The 19,199-nt window shown below is 45.6% G+C and overlaps 2 protein-coding genes across 11 annotated transcripts in view; one reads left to right on the top strand and one right to left on the bottom strand.

The window, feature by feature from the left end:
- Hras (HRas proto-oncogene, GTPase) overlaps positions 1–19,199 on the top strand; it is a 79,928-nt gene that overhangs the window by 13,091 nt on the left and 47,638 nt on the right. The window lies entirely within an intron of this gene.
- The window catches only part of Phrf1 (PHD and ring finger domains 1), a 33,508-nt gene that overhangs the window by 9,845 nt on the left and 4,464 nt on the right, over positions 1–19,199 (bottom strand). For all 6 annotated transcript variants that reach the window (XM_051145607.1, XM_051145606.1, XM_051145604.1 and 3 more), the window contains exons 3-8: positions 18,901–19,106; positions 16,613–16,690; positions 13,591–13,718; positions 8,583–8,680; positions 8,153–8,328; positions 6,863–6,992 (exon numbers count right to left, since the gene is read on the bottom strand). In XM_051145607.1, coding sequence (XP_051001564.1) covers positions 6,863–6,992; positions 8,153–8,328; positions 8,583–8,680; positions 13,591–13,718; positions 16,613–16,690; positions 18,901–19,106 — 816 coding nt within the window. The remainder of the gene's footprint in view (positions 1–6,862; positions 6,993–8,152; positions 8,329–8,582; positions 8,681–13,590; positions 13,719–16,612; positions 16,691–18,900; positions 19,107–19,199) is intronic.

The following is a 19,199-nucleotide window of genomic DNA, read 5'->3' as shown; positions in this document are numbered from 1 at the left end:
AGAGCTCAGCATGCGGCTCCGGGTGACCCTGAGTCCCAGTCTTCCTTCTCTGCTGCACATGCACTGTCTGCTGCTTGCTACTATTTAACTTAATTGTCTAAAAACCTTTTTCTTTTCTTTTTTTAAAAAATACTTCTTGTCTTTTTCTTTCTTTCAAGATTTTAATTTTATGTGCATTGTCGTTTGCCTGTATGTATGTCCATATGAGGGTGTGAGGTCCGCTAGAAGTGAAGTTACAGACAGTTTGTAAGCTGCCACGTGGGTTCTCAGAACCAATCTCAGGTCCTCTGCAACAGCAACAAGTGTTCTTAATCTTTCTTAGGCATCTTTCTAGCACCCGCTCTCCTTTTACTTTTTAAATTCACATTTATTTATTTTGTGTGGGCGCATGTATTGGAGGAGTTAGAGGACAACTTAAGGAATCAATTCTCTCCTCCCACCACGTGTGATCTGGGGATTGCAGTCAGGTCACCAGGCGTAGTAGGTCACCAGGAGTAGTAGCAAGCGTCTCTATCTGCTAAGACACCACCCTCCCTTTTTTTTTTTTTTTTTTTTTTTGAGATCTGTTTTCGCTGTGTAGTGGAAAATGACCTTGAACTCTTGATCTTCCTCCTTTCCCGTGCAGAACACTGGGATTACAGCCACTGCCAACTTGTTTGTACCCTGCACTACAAGCACTGCTTTGGCTTGGATTGTTTTAACCAGAGAAATAAACTTGTAACATTTTAAAGTAATGTATTCCTGGGGGGAGGAGGATCTAAACAGCAAGGAAAGAGTTCCACTTTTGTGAGTAGATTAGATTTTTAGAACCATTATATAACAGCCATACACTAAATAAATAAACAAACAAACAAACAAATAAATAAATAAATAGGTAAATATATTTTAAGGATTTGAGATGTGGCTCAGAGGTTAATAGCCATTATATAAATTACTTAAATCAAAACCAAAAAACAAAAACAAAAAAACCATGATAACCAAGTGTTGAAGACAACAATGACTCTAAATGGCCACTCATGGTCCAGAGTGAGCTCCTGCAGACTAGAAGAAAAGCAAGCGCTCTGAACCCTTCTAGAGACACTCTAAGAACAGAAGTCAACTGCTAAAGGACCTGCACTCTGGTCTACACCCCACCTTCAAGGTCCTGCTGTGACTCTTCATTCTAGGATTCTGATAAGCTAGACTGAATCCGCTAGAATGTGGCGTGGTGTGAAGTGAATGCCAGTTAATTAGCAGCTTGTTCCTGATGCCCCTTTCAAACTGCACTGCTACGTGTGAGAACAGAACCAGGGCAAGCATCTTCTGCAGAAACCCCACTACACAGAGAGGACAGTGTTCTTCCCTTGGTTGCCCTTTCTCCCATAAGCCATGGTCAACCACAACTGAAAATACCAAGTGGGAAATTCAAGAACAAAACACCAACAACAAATCCATAAATTTTAAACTGTACTCTTTGGAGTAGGTATCCAAATCCACCCTTTCCAAGCCAGGAATCAACCTTTTACTGAAGGAATCAGACCCCCCTCCTTAAAGACACCCATTAAGGCCAAAGTCTGAAAAAAGGCGGCCTACCCAGTCCTCCCTTAAGGACCCTCATTAAGGCAAAAGCATGTTAAGTTTCTAGAGGGTCCAGCTTGACTCAAGGACAGACATCGATATCAGATGTGTGGCAGGGACAAGAAAAACCTTGAAGAGTCCCACCTGACTCAAGGACAGCCAGTTTGTGTTATAGCTTATGTTTAAAATTTCCACGTTCCCAGGAATGTACTTACCCTCCCAACTAAGACAGTCCTAACGCCCCTGTGACTGCTTCAACCACATACTGTAAAACTCATTTCTTTGTCTAAAACCTATAAAAGGCCCATGCCTCTGCTTCTTGGGGTCTGCAGCTTGAAAGAGCTATACAGACCCCATTGCATTGGCTCAATAAATTCCTATGCATTTGCATCAACAACACACTCCGTCTCTCAGTAGAGCCTCCGGAACAGACTAGAGATCCCTCCAGAGGTCTCAGTCTTGCATTCCTAGAGTGTACATGTAGTACAGGTCAACCCCTATTTGCTCAGTTTGTGGTTCTGGTTATTAGACGGCTATGCAGCTGCAATGCTTTTGTTCATATGACCCTTATGAAGTAGCCTTGGTACGTGCCCACTTACATCCTCCCTTCTCACAGGCACTGCACAGTCTCACAGGATCACAGTGAGAGCGAGAACAGTACAGAAAGACAAATAAGCTCACCTAGCTTTTATTACCAGGGTATTACTTTTTTTTTTTGTTTTTTTGAGACAGGGTCTCTCTGTGTTAGCCTTGGCTGTCCTGGACTTGCTTTGTAGACCAGGCTGGCTTCGAGCTCACAGCAATCTGCCTGCCTCTGCTCCCTGAGTACTGGGATTAAAGGCATGTGCCACCACGCCCGGCTCATGTAGACCACGCTAGCCTCAAACTCCAGATATGCCTGCCTCTGCCTTCCAAATGCTGGGATTAAAGGCACACTCCCAGAACATTCTTGCAACATCAAAATCTAACACAATGAATTTATACCTAGGCCAATAGTCTGGCATACAGCTCAAGCACACATTCTGCAAACAGGAGCAGAGTGAAGAGCAAAGAGAAAGGGGCTAATACACACAGGCCAGTATAAATCTGACTCGGATCTTAATTCAAATAAGCATTCTTATTTTCAGTTCAAGACAGGTTTTCTTTTGTTGTCTAGGCTGAGGATGCCCTTGAGCTCCTGATCCTCCCATCTCCACCTCCCGAGTACAGGGATTACAGGCACACATCATATGCTCCAAATAAACTATCCTGCCTTCAGGAAGCAGAGGCAGGAAGATTCGAATCTGAGCTCAAGACTAGCCTGGGTTACAAAGAGAGAACTTGTTTTAAAAGAAAAAGGGGTGGGGCTAGAGAGCTGGCTCAGAACACTGTCTGCTCTTCCAGAGGTACTGAGTTCAATTCCTGGCAACCATGTGGTGGGTCACAAACATATATAATGTGATCTAATGCCCTCTTCTGGCATACAGGTATACAGGCAAATAGAGCACTCATATATAATAAATAAAATCTGTTTAAAAAAGAAAGAAAGAAAGATAGAAAGAAAAAGGGGCAGAGGGTTGGAGAGATGGCTCAGAGGTTAAGAGCACTGGCTACTCTTCAAGAGGTCCCAAGTTCAGCTTCCAGCAACCACATGGCAGCTCACAACTGTCTGTAACTCTTTTTCCAGGGGAATCCAACTCCCTCACACATGCCGACAAAACACTAATACGCATAAAATTAATTTTTAAAAATGTGGGGAAGGCCGGGCGTGGTGGCGCACGCCTTTAATCCCAGCACTCAGGAGGCAGAGGCAGGCGGATCGCTGTGAGTTCGAGGCCAGCCTGGTCTATAAAGTGAGTCCAGGATGGCCAAGGCTACACAGAGAAACCCTGTCTCGAAAAAAAAAAAAAAAATGTGGGGAAGCCAGGCGTGGTGGTGCACACCTTTAATGCCAGCACTCAGGAGGTAGAAACAGGTGGATCTCTGTGAGTTCAAGGCCAGCCTAGTCTACAAAGGGAGTCCAGGATAGCCAAGGCTACACAGAGAAACCCTGTCTTGAAAAGCCAACCCCCCCCAATAAATAAATAAATAAATAAATAAAAGAAAGAAAAAGAAAAACAAAAACCAAACCAAACAAACAAAAAAAGTGGGGAAAGCCGGGTAGTGGTGGCACATGCCTTTAATCCCAGCACTTGGGAGGCAGAGGCAGGTGGATCGCTGTGAGTTTGAGACCAGCCTGGTCTACAAAGCAAGTCCAGGACAACCAAGGCTACACAGAGAAACCTTGTCTCAGAAAACAAAAACAAAAACAAAGAAAACAAAACAACAACAAAAATGTGGGGAGAGGGAGAGAAAGGAAGGAGGGAAGGGGGAGAAGGAAAGAAGGAAACAAGTTCACAGAAATAAAACAAAAACCAGGCTGGAAAGCAGGCTCAGCAGTAAAAAGCACTGGTTGCTCTTGTAGAGGACCCATGCTAGATTCCCAGCATCCACATGAGATCCACAGCTGTAATCCAGTTCCAAGGGACCTAACATCTTCCTCTGGCCCCTGAAGGCACTAGGCACATATGTGGTACACACACATATAGGCAGGCAAAACACTCATAATATAAATAAAAACAAATTGAGGTAGTTTGGGGTGGGGTGTGCCTGACTATATGTCCTTACTGGGATTAGAGAAGAAACACACTCCCGCCTCTGATTAAATGTTGTCAGCAATTTTCTATACAATTTGATGAAGCGAATGAGTGGTTAACATCAGCACTGAGAAGCAGGACGAGACACGGAGAACAGGACACACAGATGTACAATACAAGAAGTGAAAGCTTGACTTTAATTAAACCTCAGTGGCAGATGTGAGACCTTCTGAATGGGTATGTCGCCGACCAAGACAATGACCAATTGTTTGCTCAGAGCATAGAGCCCAGCTCTGGCTTCTCAACTCCACTCTTGATGAAAGGAAGGGCTTTCTCTCTCTCTCACACACACACACACACACACACACACACACACACACACACACACACACACACACACACACACCTACACCTCCTGGATCCCAGAGCTTTAGCAGATCACCTTAAGATTCCTAACAAATACACCTTCTGGTGAACAGAAACTGAAATCCAACTACTGTGAGTGATGCTGAAAATGGCAGAGTATGTAAGAGATGATATTATGAACTAGAAAGTTTGATACTTTTTTCTAAACTTAAACATAAGATCAAGCTATTGATCTAATCTTTTTACTCTTCCATATTGCCATTAAAAAAAAAGAAATGAAAACACCTGCTCACAAAAATGACTTGTATCTAGTTTCCAGCAGTTTTATTTTTTAAAATATATATACTGGAGAATTTCAAATATACATACAACATATTCTTATAAAATTCACATCTACTTCTCCCAGATCCAATTCCCATCTCCCACCCTGTCCCAACTTTTTGATTTTTTTTCTTCTTTTTATCTTTTTATTAAACCACTAAGGCTAGGGCCTGGAGAGATGGCTCAGAGGTTAAGAGCAGCACTGCCTGCTCTTCCAAAAGTCCTGAGTACAATTCCCAGCAACCACATGGTGGCTCATAATCATCTATAATGAGATCTGGTGCCCTCTTCTGACCTGTTGGTGTACATACAGGCAAAACACTGTATACGTAATAAATCTTAAAAAACAAAGAAACAAACAAACAAAAAACCCACTAAGACTAATTTGGGCTGCATGGGTATAGGCTGTCCACTGGAGTAGTTATCTTCAGAGGCCACACCTTTAACAACACTGATTCTCGACGGGCGTGGTGGCGCACGCCTTTAATCCCAGCACTTGGGAGGCAGAGGCAGGCGGATTGCTGTGAGTTCGAGGCCAGCCTGGTCTACAAAGTGAGTCCAGGACAGTCAAGGCTACACAGAGAAACCCTGTCTCAAAAAAACCATAAAAACAAAACAAAACAAAACAAAAAAAACAACCTGATTCTATTCCCTGCAGAAGCCATCTATTGACAATAGCTCCTGAGCTAAGGGTTGTGAATCACTTATTTTTCTGTAGTTTTATTCATTTGGTCTGGTTTTTTGTTGTTGTTGTTGTTTTTGTTTTGTTTTAGTATTTCAGCCAAAGTTTCACTATGTAGATCAGGCTTGTCCTCAAATCCTAGAGATCCACTTGCCTTTGTCTCCTAAGTGCTGGGATTAAAGGCATATGCCTTCACACTGGCTCCAGCTTTCTCCTAAGGAAATCCAAACTGAAAATAACTCAAACGATTACTAAGTATAAAGTAAAAGCTGGGTGTGGTGGTGCACACCTTTAGTTCCAGGACTTGGGAGGCAGAGGCAGGTGGATCTCTGTGAGTTCAAGGGCAGTGATATACAAAGCGAGTCTAGGATAGCCAGGGCTGTTACACAGAGAAGCCATATCTCAGGAAAAAAACAAAAACAGAAGACAAAGTAAACAAATTGGTACATTAATGGACTCTTTTGTAGCAAATAAGTCAAGACCAGAGACTTCCATTGGCTCTTGTGAGAAGCCAGACTGATGGACAGTGATATAAATGACACCTTGAGGGCTGTGTGGAGTAGAAGGGAACCTCATCTTGTAGGGATCCTACACATTGGTCAAAGTAAACATTTGTCAAACCTGTGACTGTGCATTTACAGCGGGTGCATCCACTTTACTGTGCACAGGTGTCAATTTAAGAAAATTATTTATTCGTGTGTATGTGCACCACATATACAGCCATCAAGAACAACTTGTACAAACCAGTTCTCTCCATCAGGTAGATTCCAGGGGTCCTACTTGGGTCATCAAGCCTGGTGGCAAGCACTTTTACCTGCTAAGCCATTTGCCAGCCCAATAAAGTATATATTTTAAGAGGTTACAGATTATAGCCTACCTGGGGAGGCAGGAACCCTAAGCTCACATTAAGTTGTGCCCACTAGGAGCATCAAATAGTAATCAGAAGGAGAGGGTCAGGTCAGTAAGGTGAGATCAGATGCAGAGGTGGCCTCAGGGTTCTATGTCCCTTCTATAATGTGTCACAGTATTTGCTTACAGTTTACACTAGGCTCCAGGTATCTGTACACTTAGGAAAATGCAGCGGCCATGTCAACAGCAAATCTTGCTTCGATCAGGGAATGACAACACATCTGAACCAAACAGTGCAGCTGTGCTGCTTTCTCCCTAATACTGTCCAACTAGAGCTTGTCAGTGTGGAAGCCACAGATGGGAAGGGTGTGCTGCTCTTCTGGCTGAGAAAGTTGCAGGAGCAATAAAAATGACCATCTATCTGGACTCCAGAACACAGCTGGTGGTAGGAAGGAAGCCCATGCCAGCTTACCTGTCTTCCTTTTCCGTTTTGCAGGGGCACGAGGTGTCAAGGGACGCTGGTATACAGCAGTGCTCAGACCAGTGGCGACAGCCTCAATAGTTTCATCCAGCAGAGAAGACATGAGGTACCTTGGCACATGCTGCATACAAGGGACAACATCACTCAGGGGTGACCAGTCTCTCCATGGATGGGACACTGAGCCAGGCCATGTGAGTATGTCCCTGACTATGGCTCGGCAAATTCACCAGAGAAGCCACAATAGTTTGGAACTGGAACCACCCTCCACTCCTACCAAGAGTGGACAGCGTGACCACAATGACTGAGGTTCCTGGCAGAGGCTCTAGGAGGGATGGTCAGGGCAAGAACAGACTAGGGGGTTCAGCTGCTGTCAAGGGGCAAATGGAAGTCCAAGCAGGAAGGAAAGGGGCATGTGCAAGCCAAGAGCAGAGCTGCAAACGAGGCAGGTAGGTATGTGCTGATGAAGGCCTAACAGGGAATAGGAAAGAGCCAGCAGACAGAAAACCAAGAGGTGAGTAAGAAACCGCAGCTCCCAACACTATCCTGCATCCAGGATACAAAATAAAAAGAGGAACGGCAAGCATGAGCTGAGACTCAAGTGCAAATGAGATCATAGAGACTGAGCACAGGACAGGAGACAGCTCCCAGTTCTCCAGCCATTTTGTAACTTGGGCCATGATGTCATTATACTGACCATGGGAATATGACTTCATAGAAAGAATTTCTTTCTTTCTTTCCTTTTCTTTTCTTTTTTTTTTTTTTCAAGACAGGGTTTCTCTGTGTAGCCTTGGCTGTCCTGGACTAACTTTGTAGACCAGGCCGGCCTTGAACTCACAGCAATCTGCCTGCCTCTGCCTCCTAAGTGCTGGGATTAAAGGTGTGCGCCACCACCGTCCGGCTCATAGAAAGAATTTCTAAGCTCCCTTAGCACCCAGAACAGAGCCACAGACATCTAGCACTGAGTGCCAGGAGCCAGGGATGAAGAGGATGATCTCTTAGGCCTGGATGGGGAGAAGAGCAAGTGGTGATTTTCACACAAGAAAGGATTTCCCCAAAATCATCATTCCACCCATCAACGTGTTTGAGAAGGCAGACCCACTGGGCCTGCTGGCACACAGGCCTTCAGCAGACCCATCTGCTCTCTTGCCAGGCTCACTACATGCATGCCAGACCTGCCATGTAAGAATGTCACGGGCCCTTTGCTACCAGCGGTACATCTTCAGTTCATTCCCAAGCCCTAAAACCACCTTGTGTGGACCTGGCTTAGTGCCAGCCACTTACCTGGACCCTTCTGGCAGAGGAGATCCGGTTCCGGTTCACAGTTGCCCTCACTCTCTCACTCTGCCGTGTCCTAGCAATGGCCCGGGTCCTGCCTACTCGAGGCCGAAGCCTGCTGGTAGTAGGCACCACATCAGCCAGTAGCAGGGAGATCTCTTCATCGCTCACAGGAGCTGCATCTTAGAAGAGAGCCACAGGCTGCTGAGTCATGTACACTACATAGCACAGGCTCTTCCCAGCAGGCCTTAAGAACTGAAAGCCTCAAACTGCCAACCTTTCATGGCCTCCAAAGATTAAAGTTGCCCTGCTCCTACCCAGAAGTGCATAGAAAGCCTCTGCCTGATGAAAGTCTCCCCTCTTAACAAGTCTAGATTTTCTTCAAGGGCTTTCTCTAAAACTGACAAGAAAGACCCAAGAAAAGAGAGCATATTACCATGAGTGGGAGCAACGCCGGGGGCCGCACACTCTGGGCAGAACCATTCATCCACAGGCACTTCCTGGAGAGGAGGGTCCAAACATTCCATATGGTACCTACAGGAATAAGGTAAGGTGCCAGTCTTAGCCTTGGGCCTCAAGTCTCACAACAAACCAAGTTGCAAAGACGGCATCTAAATCCACCCAGTCTGCAGTGCATCCTGTCAATGGCTAAGCCACTTTCCCACATTATGGAGTCCTTGGTATATTCTGGCTCTTGAACACATTCCCTGACTCCAAGAAATTGGGCCCACTCCCAAGGTGGGCCATAGAAATTTTGATCTCCTCTTTGACCCACTGTCTGACAGTAGATAACTAAGTCACCTTTCTTTTCAGAGAATGTTCTGAGGGGCTAGGGAGAGAACACTTGCCCAATGCTCACAGAGAGGATCATGTAGAATCTGTTGTCTGATGGCACTGTTACCCCTGCCTGTCCAATCACACTCCAGCCTCAGTGTCCATGCTTTGGTCTACCATGCCGTAAGTTTCCTTCGAGACCCTCAAGGACAGGGCATGGAGAGCTTCAAAGAGCTGAGACCTACAGGGGCTCTTACAGAGGGTGTTCCAAGAGGCCCTACGTCCAGTCCCTACTTTACCCTAGGCTTCTCTCTGTCCATATCCTTTGTTTTTGTTTGTTTGTTATCTTGGCTGTTCTGGACTCACTTTGTCGGCCAGGCTGGCCTCGAACTCACAGAGATCCACTTGCCTCTGCTTCCTATTTACAGGCATGCGCTATCACGTCTTTAACCCCAGCACTTAGAAGCAGAGGCAGAAGCCTCTTAGTTCAAGGCCAGCCTGGTCTACAGAGCTAATTCCAGGGCAGCCAAGTCTACACAAAGAAGCCCTGTCTCAAAAATAAAGTATATGACTGTGTACCACATAAGTGCCTGGGAGTTAAGGGTGGTTGTAAACTACCACGTAAGTGCTGGGAATCACACCCAGGTCCTCGGCAAGAATAATACTCTCTCTTAAGCACTGAGCCAACTCTCTAGTCCTAACCGTTTACTTTTCTATGTAGCAGAATACACAAGTGGCCCTAAGGTAGCCTCAAATACAAAAGAGAAAGCTTTTTTCTGCAATTCCAAACCTAGATTGATGTGGCATAAATACCCTGTATTGACCACAGGACTGAAACAGACAATACCTACCGCTCTACAGCGTCTACTCCACAGGAACAGGCAGGCATGTGACCCTCACTACAGCGTCTACTCCACAGGAACAGTCAGGCATGTGACCCTCACTGGGATGTCACACAGAAGAGAGATGGCCTACTTCTGAGAACACATCATAAACCAGCACAAAGCTTGAAAAGCCATAAAGAAATCCAAATAAATCCTATCCTAAGGTCTGCTCTCGTGTTCTCCTTTCTCCCTGTGAACATGGACTGCTAAAGTGAGTCATAATTCTTTAAAATTCAAAGACAATCTTTGCCTTATTTCACAAAATATTAGAAAGCACGTGTGTGCATGTGTGCACACCGCCGCCAAAGCAGCTACAGAAGGCCTTGTAATTCAAGTTCAAAACAAAGGAGAAACTTCAGACTTGTGAGCTGAAAAACAACTATGAAGACACCATCCCTGACATACATGTAACTCTTGATTTAAAAAAAAAAAAAGAAGAAGAAAAACCAACAACAACTTAATGAAGATAGAAAAATCCCCAGAAACTTCTGATAAGTTACTCCTACTAGGCACAAAACACTGATCTACAGCATTAACAAATGCAGGCATAGGGGCTGGAGAGATGGATGGCTCAGAGGTTAAGAAAACTGGCTGCTCTTCCAAAGGTCCTGAGTTCAATTCCCAGCAACTGCATGGTGGCTCACAACCGCCTGTAATGAGATCTGGTGTCCTCTTCAGGCAAAACACTATATACATAATAAATAAAGAGAGAAAAAGAAAAGAAACTGTCCAGTAAAACAAAACAAAAAATACAGGCATAAAAATTTAAAAATTATATGAGGAAAAAAAATTAGGCATAGTAGTTCATGAAGAGATAAGCCTGTTTTTTATGATCCCACGTGTGGGATCGGAATGGTCTCATGAGCGAACAGATGAGATTAATCCCCTAGAAGACCAACCAACCACCTAGTGCGGGAGCTTGATTGTTGTTAGCTGAAAAGATCCCATGAATAGACTCTGGGAGGAGATATATAAATGAGCCCAGAACTGGAGGCGGGGTTTTTGGAGAGTTGGGATAGTTTTGGCTGTTCATTGTCCACTTCAAGATGCTCCTAAAGAGAACCTCCTAGAGAGAACCGCTCTAGGGAAGGCTTTGGGGCTCTGGCTCCTGCTGAGGTTCCGGGTTCTGGTTATTCCAGGTTCCAGCAGAATACTGCTGATTGTGCCAGGAGAATCGTTCCTCGGAACTGATATCCTTACAGTTTTGTTATTGTGTTCCTTAATACTCTTTTCCTGTTTGGTTATTTGGGTTATAAATGACGTACGCTCGGTTACTAAGTTGTTAATAAAATATATTGGTTAAGAAAACCGGGGCCAAAAAAAAAAAAAAAGAAAGAAAGAAAGAAAACTGGGGCAGGGCATGATGGTGCATGCTTTTAATCCCAGCACTTGGGAGGCAGAGGCAGGCGGATTGCTGTGAGTTTGAGGCCAGCTTGGTCTACAAAGTGAGTCTAGGACAGCCAAGGCTACACAGAGAAACCCGGTCTCCAAAAAAAGAAAACTGAGCCTACAAGTTCACATCCATATGTATTCCTACAATAAGAACTTTTATATGTTTGAAGCCAGCCTGCCTTACAGTTTTCTGGCCAGTTTAAGTTCCTATCTCAAAAAACAAAACAAGGGCTGGAGCGATGGCTCAGAGGTTAAGAACACTGGCTGTTCTTCCCAAGGTCCTGAGTTCAACTCCCAGCAACCACATGGTGGCTCACAACCACCTATAATGAGATCTAGCGCTTCTTTTTGGCCTATAGGTGTACATGCAGGCAAAACAAACAAACAGAAAGAATATAGCCATTAATATAGAATTAAAGAGTGTGGGGTGCACACTTACAATCTCAGCATTCAAGAGCTAGGGTAGGAGAGTCTAGTAGTTGGAAGCTAACATGGGCAACAGAGAGGGCCCTCTCTCACCAACAGAACAAGCCAGTCAAGGTCATAGATGCTTCTCATTACAGCACTGGGGAGACTGAAGCAGGCAAATCCATCTACATAGCCAACTTCAGGAGAGCCAGGACTATATAGTCAGACGCTGCCTCAACATAATCAATCCACAAATTAAAAGGGAAGAGACCCTTGATGTTGTAGGACTCCTGAGTTACAATCAGTGAGTCAGAGACACTGTGGCAAACATGAATTCAAACAAATTTCAGGAAAGAGGGAGACACAGTCCATGGAGTATCAGCACTGAGGGGAAGCTAAGTCCAAGCACTGGAGAGAAGGCAGCAGAAGGCAGGGTCTGCTGGAGCCTGGGAGACAAACTGGTATTCACTGACCTACTGAATTCCACAGGTGTGGGAGGGCACAGGTGCTCCACGTGCCTTGAGATGATGGAGCTCAGTACTGCCAGCACAGATGGCCGCACCCAAAAGCCCCAGTGACAGGAGAGTAAAGGAACGTGCAGCAAGCAGCTCCCAGTTTCCAGCACGAAGAGTAAAAAGCCTCTTGCACAAACCTTGAACTTGCTATTTCCTGTCCTACACTCTAGATGTACCAGCCTCACCATATGGGGAAGAATACTCCTGTAACTCTTTGGCCACAATTTTATAGCAGAAAAACTTTCTAACAAATAGCCAAAGACTGAGCAAGAGGTGATGGAGTCAGTTCCATCTTAAAGAGACCAAGCACTGAGCAAAGAATATCCGCAGGGTCCTAGACACAGGGCCCTAGACAGGGTCCCAAGCACAGAGTCACTTCAAAGTATATAGAAAGGTGAAAGGAGGGAGCTGGGGATATAGCTCAGTAGGTAAAACCGTACTGCTCGGGCTGGAGAGATGGCTCAGAGGTTACGAGCACCACCTGCTCTTCCTGAGGTCCTGAGTTCAATTCCCAGCAACCACATGATGGCTCACAGTCATCTATGTGATCTGATGCCCTCTTCTGGCCTGCAGGTGAACATGCAGGCAGAGCATTGTATACATAATAAAGAAATCTAAAAAAAGAAAAAAGAAAAAACCATACTGCTCTTGCAGGGTACAAGACTCCCCACTTCAGGCAACTTACACCGATCTGTAATTGCAGTTTCCACAAACACCTGGACACACCCACATACAGACCACACACATAGTGAAAAATAATAATTATAGTAATGGTTAAAAAAAAAAAAGATGCAGGCTGCAGAAATGGCTCAGAGGTTAAGAGCACTGACTGAGCAGCTCTTCCTGAGGTCCTGAGTTCAATTCCCAGCAACCACTTGGTTACTTACAACCATCTGTAAGGTTATCTGATGGCCTCTTCTGGCCTACAGATGTACATGCAGACAGAGAACTGTATATATAATAATAAATAAATAAATCTTTAAAAAAAAAAAAAAAAAAAAGAAAGAAAAGAAAAAGAAAGAGACATCTGGGCAGTGGTGGCACATGCCTTTAATCCCAGCACTGAGGAGGCAGAGGCAGGCAGATCTGAGTATGAGGCCAGCCTGGTCTACAAAGTGAGTTTCAGGACAGCCAGGGCTACACAGAGAAACCCTATCTTGAAAAACAAAAGCACAGATCCAGGAACAGCCAAGACAATGAATTCCCAAAAGCAACCTGTCAGCCTGCCTGCCTTCTCTCCTCAGGTGAGCCTACTCGCCTTTCTGGTTTTCCCTGGTCTTGATATACTGCAAGGCCTTTAAGCAGCCTCAAGGAAGAACAGATGTGCAGGATAGCTATCAGTGTCACTGTCTGAGTCACAGCGCCCTACTAGGACTCTGTACCACAATGGAGTCCTCAGTGCTCACCCTGCTTCCTTACCCTGACCAGCTGAACAGTCCGCAAGGCAGGTAGAAGGCACCATCATCCTTACCCAGCATCGCAGCCATCACAAAGCAGAAGCCGGTCCTCACGGTCACTCCTGCCACACACCTCACAAAAGGTCGGGTCTTCTTCCTCAGCCTCCTCATCCTCACAAGCTCTAGTATTTTCCACTGGAATCTGAAGACAGAACTAGTCACTGACTGCACCTCAGAATCTGAGTGGGCAATTCATAAGACAATATGCATTTAATCTAGAGTAAATCTATTGGCCCAAGATCTACATGGGCTCTGTCCTGGCTAAAATGTCAATTTGGCCGGGCGTGGTGGCACACACCTTTAATCCCAGCACTCTGGGAAGCTGAAGCAGGCGGATCACTATGAGTTTGAGGACAGCCTGGTCTACAAAGTGAGTCTAGGACAGCCAAGGCTACACAGAGAATCCCTGACTCGAAAAACCAAAACCAAACAACAACAATAACAAAAACCTCAGGTAAAACGTCAACTTGACATACGCTAGTATCACTGTAGAAGAAACTTCAATTGAGAATGTCCCTCTACCAGGCTGGCCGACGGGGAAGCCTGAGTGGCATCTTCTTACCAGCTCACTGTGGGTAGTGTCACCACTGGGCTGGTGGTCCTAAGTCTAAGCAGGCTCAGAAAGCCATAGGGAGCAAGGCAAGGCAAGGACAGCCAAGGCTACACAGAGAAACACTGTCTCAGAAAAACAAAAAACAAACAAACAAACAACAACAACAACAACAAAAGAAACCCACCAACAAAAGAATCAGAAGGTGAGAATTAAACTTTCTTCTGTTATTTTAATGGTTATTATTTGTTTGTTGGTTTTTCAAGACAAGGTTTCTCTGTGTGTAGCCCTGGCTTTCCTAGAACTTTGTAGACTGGGATGGCCTTGGATTAATAGAGCAGGGGAGTGGGGGGGGTGAGGGGTGTGGCACCACCTCCAGGATGCTGGGGTTTTGGGACAAGGTTTTTCTGTGTAACACCCCTGACTGTCCAGGAACTCTCTCTGTAGACCAGGCTGACCTCAAACTCAAAGAGATTTTGTCTGCCTCTGCCTCCCAGTGATGGGATTAAAGGCCTGTGCCACCACCTGGCTTCAGGCTGATTTTTGTTTGGTTTTTGGTTTTTTTGAGACAGGGTTTCTCTGTGTGTAGCCCTGGCTGTCCTGCAATCACTGTGTAGACCAGGATGGCCTTAAGCTCACAAAGATCTGGCCACATTTGCCTCCCGAGTGCTGGGATTAAAGGTGAGCACAACCATAGCAAGGCCCATCTTTTGATTCTATTGTAAGAATCTGTCTCAAACACAAACAAAAAAACACAAAAAACAAGAGTTAGGTGGTCAGTGGCAGCACATGCCTTTAATCCCAGCATTCTGGAGGCAGAGGCAGTCAGACTTCTGTGAGTTCCAGGGTAGATTGGTCTACATAATAAGACCCTCTCTCAAAACAAATCAAAACAATGCTGAGCATGGCAGCACATACCCTTAAACCCAGCACTCTGAGGATTTAACGGTTGGGTGCACTAGGGGCTTCAGGCAGCAGGACCCGCACTCACCTCTACATCCTGCCGTGCATCCCTGGCTCCCAGGCATATCAGGGGCAACCACAACCTTCCTCACACGGATTGGGTGACACTGGTGCCCACTGTTTCTCACGCTCGCAGCTTTCTCTAGTCACTGGATGCAGCCCCCACAGTGGGCAAAGATAAAAGCCCACCTCCCAGAAAATCTGAGATCTTCACTGTGGTCCAGTAGTCAACAAGTCAGAAAAACCTCAAGTCCTTCAGGTTCCACCTGGGGCTCTCAGCGATGGGGAATATGCCTGACCTGAGTTTCCTGTAGATGTGGCCTGGCCACGGGGTCTAGTACTGTTCAATTAAAAACCCAGTGCAAGCCTTTACTCCCAGCACTTGAGAGGCAGAGGCAGATAGATATCTGTGCATTTGAGGCTAGCCTGGTCTACAAAGCAAGTCCAGGACAGCCAAGGCTACACAGAGAAACCCTGTCTCGAAAGACCAAAACAAATAACAACAAAAAACCAAATCAAGCACTCCAGAAATGGAAGCAGGAAGATCAAAAGTTCACGGCCAGCCGGGCGTGGTAGCGCACACCTTTAATTCCAGCACTCGGGAGGCAGAGGCAGGTGGATCGCTATGAGTTTGAGGCCAGCCTGGTCTACAAAGCGAGTCCAAGACAGCCAAGGCTACACAGAGAAACCCTGTCTTGGAAAACAAAACAAATCAAAACATCAGGGCTCAAGCTGCAGCTCTTGGCTTCCCTAGCGTGCACAAGGCCTGGGATTTGATCCATAGAAAGGAAGAAAGGAGAAGGACAGAAGTGGGGGAATAGGAAAGACAGAAAGGGAAGGGAGGCAGGAAGGTAAGGAAGGAGGGAATGAAGAAAGAAAAGAAAGGCAGACAGGGGAGAGAAGGAGGGAGGGGGCAACAAATAACAAATATGCAGAGGCCTGCTGTGAGAGAGGAGGAGCCATCTTCCCTTCCAGCCCAACAGCACTCCCGAGCTTCAGTCCCCAGGCAACCTCTGCCCTGCAATGGCTGCAGTTCATAAGGAGACATGAGAAAAGCTCTGCAGTAAGAAGGGGCAAGAAGCAGAAGCCCCTAGTATCTCCACCCTGACCCCTACTCTGTGCCCCAGAGAATATGGACAGCCTTAGCCCTAGGCTTTGTTCAGCGTCAATAAGGGTGACTCAGTCACTCCTTTTTAAGCCTAATTAAACTGACAACTTCCTCACTAAGAAAAGCAAGTCACCATTTTGTTTTTTGTTGTTTTCAAGATAGGGTTTCTCTATGTAGCCTTGGCTGTCCTGGACTCACTCTGTAGACCAGGCTGGCCTCGAACTCACAGTGATCCGCCTGCCTCTGCCTTTCGAGTGCTGGGATTAAAGGCGTGCGCCACTACGGCAGGCAGCAAGTCATCATTTAAAGTCATGCTCCTAAAAATAAAATAAAATAAAATAAAAAAATAAAAGAAGATAAAGTCACGCTCCTTCCTACAAGGATACAGGCAGGGGTAGGCAGCATCTACACTTACCTTCTTTAAGAATTTACCATTAAAATGGGCTCGAATATATTTAAATATGGTTCGATCAACTGGACAGGAGTTGGCATTCTGTAAGAAATAAAGAATACATCAGAATCCCGTAGAATCACCTTCACTTATCATTAGTGTCTTCAAAATAAAGAATTTACTTAATAACCAACAATTTTAAGCTAAGTATGGTGGTACCTGCTCATTATCCATGCATTTGGAAGGCTCAGGAAGAAGGATTGTGAATTTGAGGCCAGCCTGATCTACAGAGTATGTCTCAAAAAACAAATTAAAAAAATATTTTTATTAGCCAGACAGTGGTGGTACACATCTTCAATCCCAGTACCTGTGAAGCAAAGGCAGGAGATTCTCTGTCAGTTTGAAGCTAGCCTTGTATACAGAGAGTTCCAGGACAGCCAGGACTATAGAAAAACTGTATTGAAAAGCCAAAAATAAGCCAGGTGTGCTGATGCACATCTTTAATCTCTGCCTGGGAGGCAGAGGTAGGCGGATCTCTGAGAGTTCAAGCTCAGCCTGGTCTACAAAGCAAGTCCAGGACAGCCAAGGCTACATAGGAAAACCCATCTCAAAAAACAAATAAAAAGAAAAAGAAAAACCATAAATAATAATAGTAATTCCTTTTACACTGAAATCTATGCTTAAAGTCTTGGTCTTCTCTAAGGTCCTATGCTAAGATGCTAGAATTTATGCTGGGCGTGGTGGCGCGTGCCTTTTATCCCAGCACTTGGGAGGTAGAGGCAGGCGGATCGCTGTGAGTTCAAGGCTGGCCTGGTCCACAAAGTGAGTCCAGGACAGCCAAGGCTACACAGAGAAACCCTGTCTCAAAAAACCAACCAAACAAACAAACACAGATGCTAAAACTTGGTGATTAAAACTTGAAGCCCCCTTGCTAGTGAGAGAAAGATCAGCAAACTGCATGCTTGTCCCATACAGGTTGCTTCTGATTGAGAAGGAAAGGAAAGGAGGGAAGGAAGGCGAGTGGGAGGCAGCGCTCTCCTTTCATGTGTTCCCAGGGGTCAAATTTAGGCCACCACGCTTGGTGGCAGACTCCTTTACTGCTGAGCCAACTCCATGACCCTGAACTTATCTTTTGTTTTTAAAAAAAAATTTTTTAAAGTTTTTTTTGGTTTCTCTGTGGAGCCCTGGCTGTCCTGGACTCACTCTGTAGACCAGGCTGGCCTCAAACTCACAGAGATCGCCTGCTTCTGCCTCCCAAGAATTGGGATTAAAGGCACGTGCCACCACGTCTGGCTGGTTTTTTTCATTTTTATGATCTATTTATTTATTTTTGGTTTTTTGAGACAAAGGTTTCTCTGTGCAGCCTTGGGCTGTCCTGGACTCTCTCTCTAGACCAGGCTGGCCTTGAACTCACAGAGATCCACCTGCCTTTGCCTCCCTGAGTGCTGGGATTACAGGTATGTGCCACTGTACCTGGCTCTGAATTACTTTTTTTTTTTTTCTCTTAATAATAAAAGGTTCTTCCTTAGGGTAGGGGTGGCTCCTTGGGAAGTGCATTTGTTATACAAGCAGAAGGACCCAAGCTCAGATCTTAGCATCCACATAAAAACCTACGCATGGTTATACCTCTTGATGTCAATGCCAAGGAGAATGAGAGAACTCCTGGGGCCTACTGTCTGCCTGTACAGCTCTAGCTTTAGTAAAAGATCCTGTCTCAAAGGGATAGGATAGAAAAGATACCTGACACCCTTTAGCCTCCACATGTAAACTAAGGTGCACACCACCTGTACACACATAAAGCTCTTTGCCAGTGGGAGAGGGCCAGGCAATGCTCTTCAAGGCAAGGCAGCATGACGCAAGTTTGTCTCTTCATTACTGGCTGTCAGAACTGAGACACCACACACATAGGATTTCAGTATATAGAGGCTGCTTCATGCTATGTGAGAGTGCCTCAGAATCTGTGTCCTCACCCTCAGAAAACCCAGAGTCTTCATCTCTGAAGCCCGGTCACCCACATACACATCCCCACAGTAAAGAAGCCTTCCCAAGACTCAGAAGTCAGCCCCACATTCAACTTTGCTACAAAGAATCAGGCCTAGCCATCATGGGTGGGAATAGCCCACTGAAAAGCCAACTTGCCGGGCGGTGGTAGCGCATACCTTTAATCCCAGCACTTGGGAGGCAGACGCCCGCCTGGTCTACACAGGGAGTTCCAGGACAGCCAGAGCTGTTACACAGAGAAGCCATGTCTCGAAAACCCAACCAACCAACCAAACAAACAAACAAACAAAAAAAAGGAAAAGCCAACTCACCCTGGACCACTCAATGATGCAGTCCAGGCAGAAATAGTGGGCACAGGTCTCTGGGGTGCCCACAGCCTGGTCTCTGAATGCATTGAGGCAAATGGGGCAGCTCTCTGCATCATCATCAGAATTGGGTGCGCTGCTAGCTTCCAGCTTCCCTTGAGTCTCCATTGCTGCCGTTGCCATTTCTACTCCATCATCTGAATCTTCAGAACCTTGGGTAAATGAAAATGTTATACTTTTAGTAAATATAGGAAGGAGTGCATGGACAGGAGTACACGCCCAAGGACTGGCCTTGAGCAGACCCA

The sequence above is a fragment of the Acomys russatus genome, chromosome 5 (genome assembly GCF_903995435.1).
Source record: "Acomys russatus chromosome 5, mAcoRus1.1, whole genome shotgun sequence".
Classification (NCBI taxonomy): Eukaryota; Metazoa; Chordata; class Mammalia; order Rodentia; family Muridae; genus Acomys; species Acomys russatus.
This window is presented reverse-complemented; position numbering and strand designations above follow the sequence as displayed.